Raw genomic sequence first — 2,061 nt, forward strand, 5'->3', positions numbered from 1 at the left:
TTTCGTGCACCGAAAGAATTTTCTAAACGTGTGTTTACTGTCCTTGTTCAAGCCACCACCGGCTGGGGCGCCACCGGCGCCGCACCACCGCCAGTGCCCTCGCCGAGCGGCCTCCCGCGTGCTCGCAGCGTCGCGTACTCGCCCGAGTCGGAGTAGCGCTGCAGCTCGCGCACGCGGTAGATTGGCAACGGGTGCGTCGCCTCGCGCTGCTGCGACTGCCGCACGAGCCGCCCGAGCCGCGAGCCGTCGGCAACCTCGTCGTACTGCGCGGCCTGCGCGGGCAGGAGCATCGGCGTCCACGTCGGCCCAACACACCGCCCGCCCTCTCTCGGCTGTATCTCTCGGGCTGCATCTCGGACGGCGCGGCTACCCCCCCCCCCCCCCCCTTCCCCGGCTTGTTCCACAAAGGCCTGGACGTCCATCGACTTGCCGGACGCCTTTGAGCCCCCGCAGAGCTTCATCGTGACCGCCTGGACGGCGCGCACGTCGCCGACCGCGAGCAGGGCGGCGCGGTCCCAGGACAGTTCCTATCCAGGGTGCGGCGAGGGGGGGGGGGGGGGGGGCTGGGGGAGCAAGGCCAAAGCCGCGTCGCTCTCTCTGCCGCCACACCGCAGTCTCGCCCAACACACAAACCAGTCGCGGTCGCGCACACAAGAGCCGTGGCGGTGGCGCTCTCTGCCGTCTCACCAGCCAGAGTGTCGCCGCCACCAGCAGCGCACCGCAGCAAACTAGTGCAAGGGTAAGGGTGTGGGCTACCCCCGAAACGCCACGTCCAGAGACAGGCAGGCGCCGGGCGGCGTGCGGCAGTGCAGGAGCAGCGCACCGCCGCGCGTTGCCAGCGCAGCAGCCGCGTCTGCAGCGCCGCGTCGGCGACGGGAGAGACGCTCGCGAGTGGGCTGAGCACCTGCGGCGAGCGGGCGGGTGAGGGTTGGGGCTGGCGGTGGTGACGGCAGCGGTGGTGCTAGTGGTGCTGGTGCAGCGGCGGTGGCGGGCACTGGAGGCGGCGGTGCGAAAGCCGCGTTGGTGGCGGTGCTAGCAGGCGGTGTTGGTGTGATGTCGGTTGGGTGCCGCACCAAGTTGGCCATCGCGATGGCGAGGGAGTGCTCGCACTTGAGGTGGCCGAGCTCGTGGGCGATGACGGCCTGCACCTGTCGGGAGGAGTCGGCGGCGGCGGTGCGGTGAGCAGGGCAGCGGCAAGGGCGGCGCGATGGCAGCCGTCTTCCACATCCGTGCAGACAGGAGCCGGACGGCATTCCAAGCGCACGAGGCCTACTGGCGGTGGGTCGGAGGGGGAGGGGGAGGGTGCACCTCGGTCGGCGAGAGGAGGTCGAGGAGGCTGGTCGTGACGACGACGAACGGGCGGCGGCCCTGCGGCGTCCGACGTGCGGGACGCGGTCAGGGGTGTGTGAGAGAGGCTTCTGACTGCCGTCGCTGACTGTCCGGACTGGGGATTGTGTTTTTGTGAGAGAGGAATTTGTGGGCCAGGCAGCAGGCCATCTCTCGAGGGAATGCCGTCCCTTTTCTCGGCTGTTTCTCTCGCCTGCACGGCGACGGTGTACGCGTTTGGGTACGGCGACTGCCGGATGTACAGGTCGGGCGCCGTCTCGATGGAGAGGAGCTTGCACGAGCGGAGGAGGGCCTGGAGGCGCGGGCGGGGTCGAGGGGAGGCGGAGGCTCGAGGTGCAAGGGTCGGGAGATGAAACGAGAGCCTATGAGACTTGCATTGCGGCACCTGATGCAGCTCTGGTAGCTGGCGAGGGCCAACTAGCACGCCGCTCGCGATGTTGTCCATGAAGAGTGCGTCCTCGACTAGGGCCGAGAAGGCCCCACGCAGCGCCAGCTCGACGGGTGCGAAGAAGGTCTTGAGCAGCTGGCTCGCACGCTTGTCCTCTGGGTGCTGGAAGTCCGATGCGGAGAGACCGGGAATGAGAGTTGGCTCAGGCGCAGCGACCGACTGCATGGAGATGAATTGGGAGACTCGGGGTGCGATCGGAATATTAGGGCGCGACGGGACCAGCGTCGCGAGCAGCGGCAAGAGGGATGCAGCGGTCGCCGTCATCG

At 68.7% G+C, this 2,061-nt stretch overlaps 1 protein-coding gene across 1 annotated transcript; it reads right to left on the minus strand.

The window, feature by feature from the left end:
* EMIHUDRAFT_439806 (hypothetical protein) lies at positions 1-2,061 on the minus strand (the record flags this gene model as incomplete). The annotated part of the gene is made up of 7 exons (XM_005792400.1): positions 1-276; positions 400-527; positions 824-904; positions 1,074-1,148; positions 1,309-1,368; positions 1,541-1,639; positions 1,733-2,061. Coding segments are annotated over 7 exons (1,001 nt in total), but the record flags the coding sequence as incomplete, so codon positions are not given.

The sequence above is a fragment of the Emiliania huxleyi genome (genome assembly GCF_000372725.1).
Source record: "Emiliania huxleyi CCMP1516 unplaced genomic scaffold EMIHUscaffold_108, whole genome shotgun sequence".
In the NCBI taxonomy this organism is placed as follows: domain Eukaryota; phylum Haptophyta; order Isochrysidales; family Noelaerhabdaceae; genus Emiliania; species Emiliania huxleyi.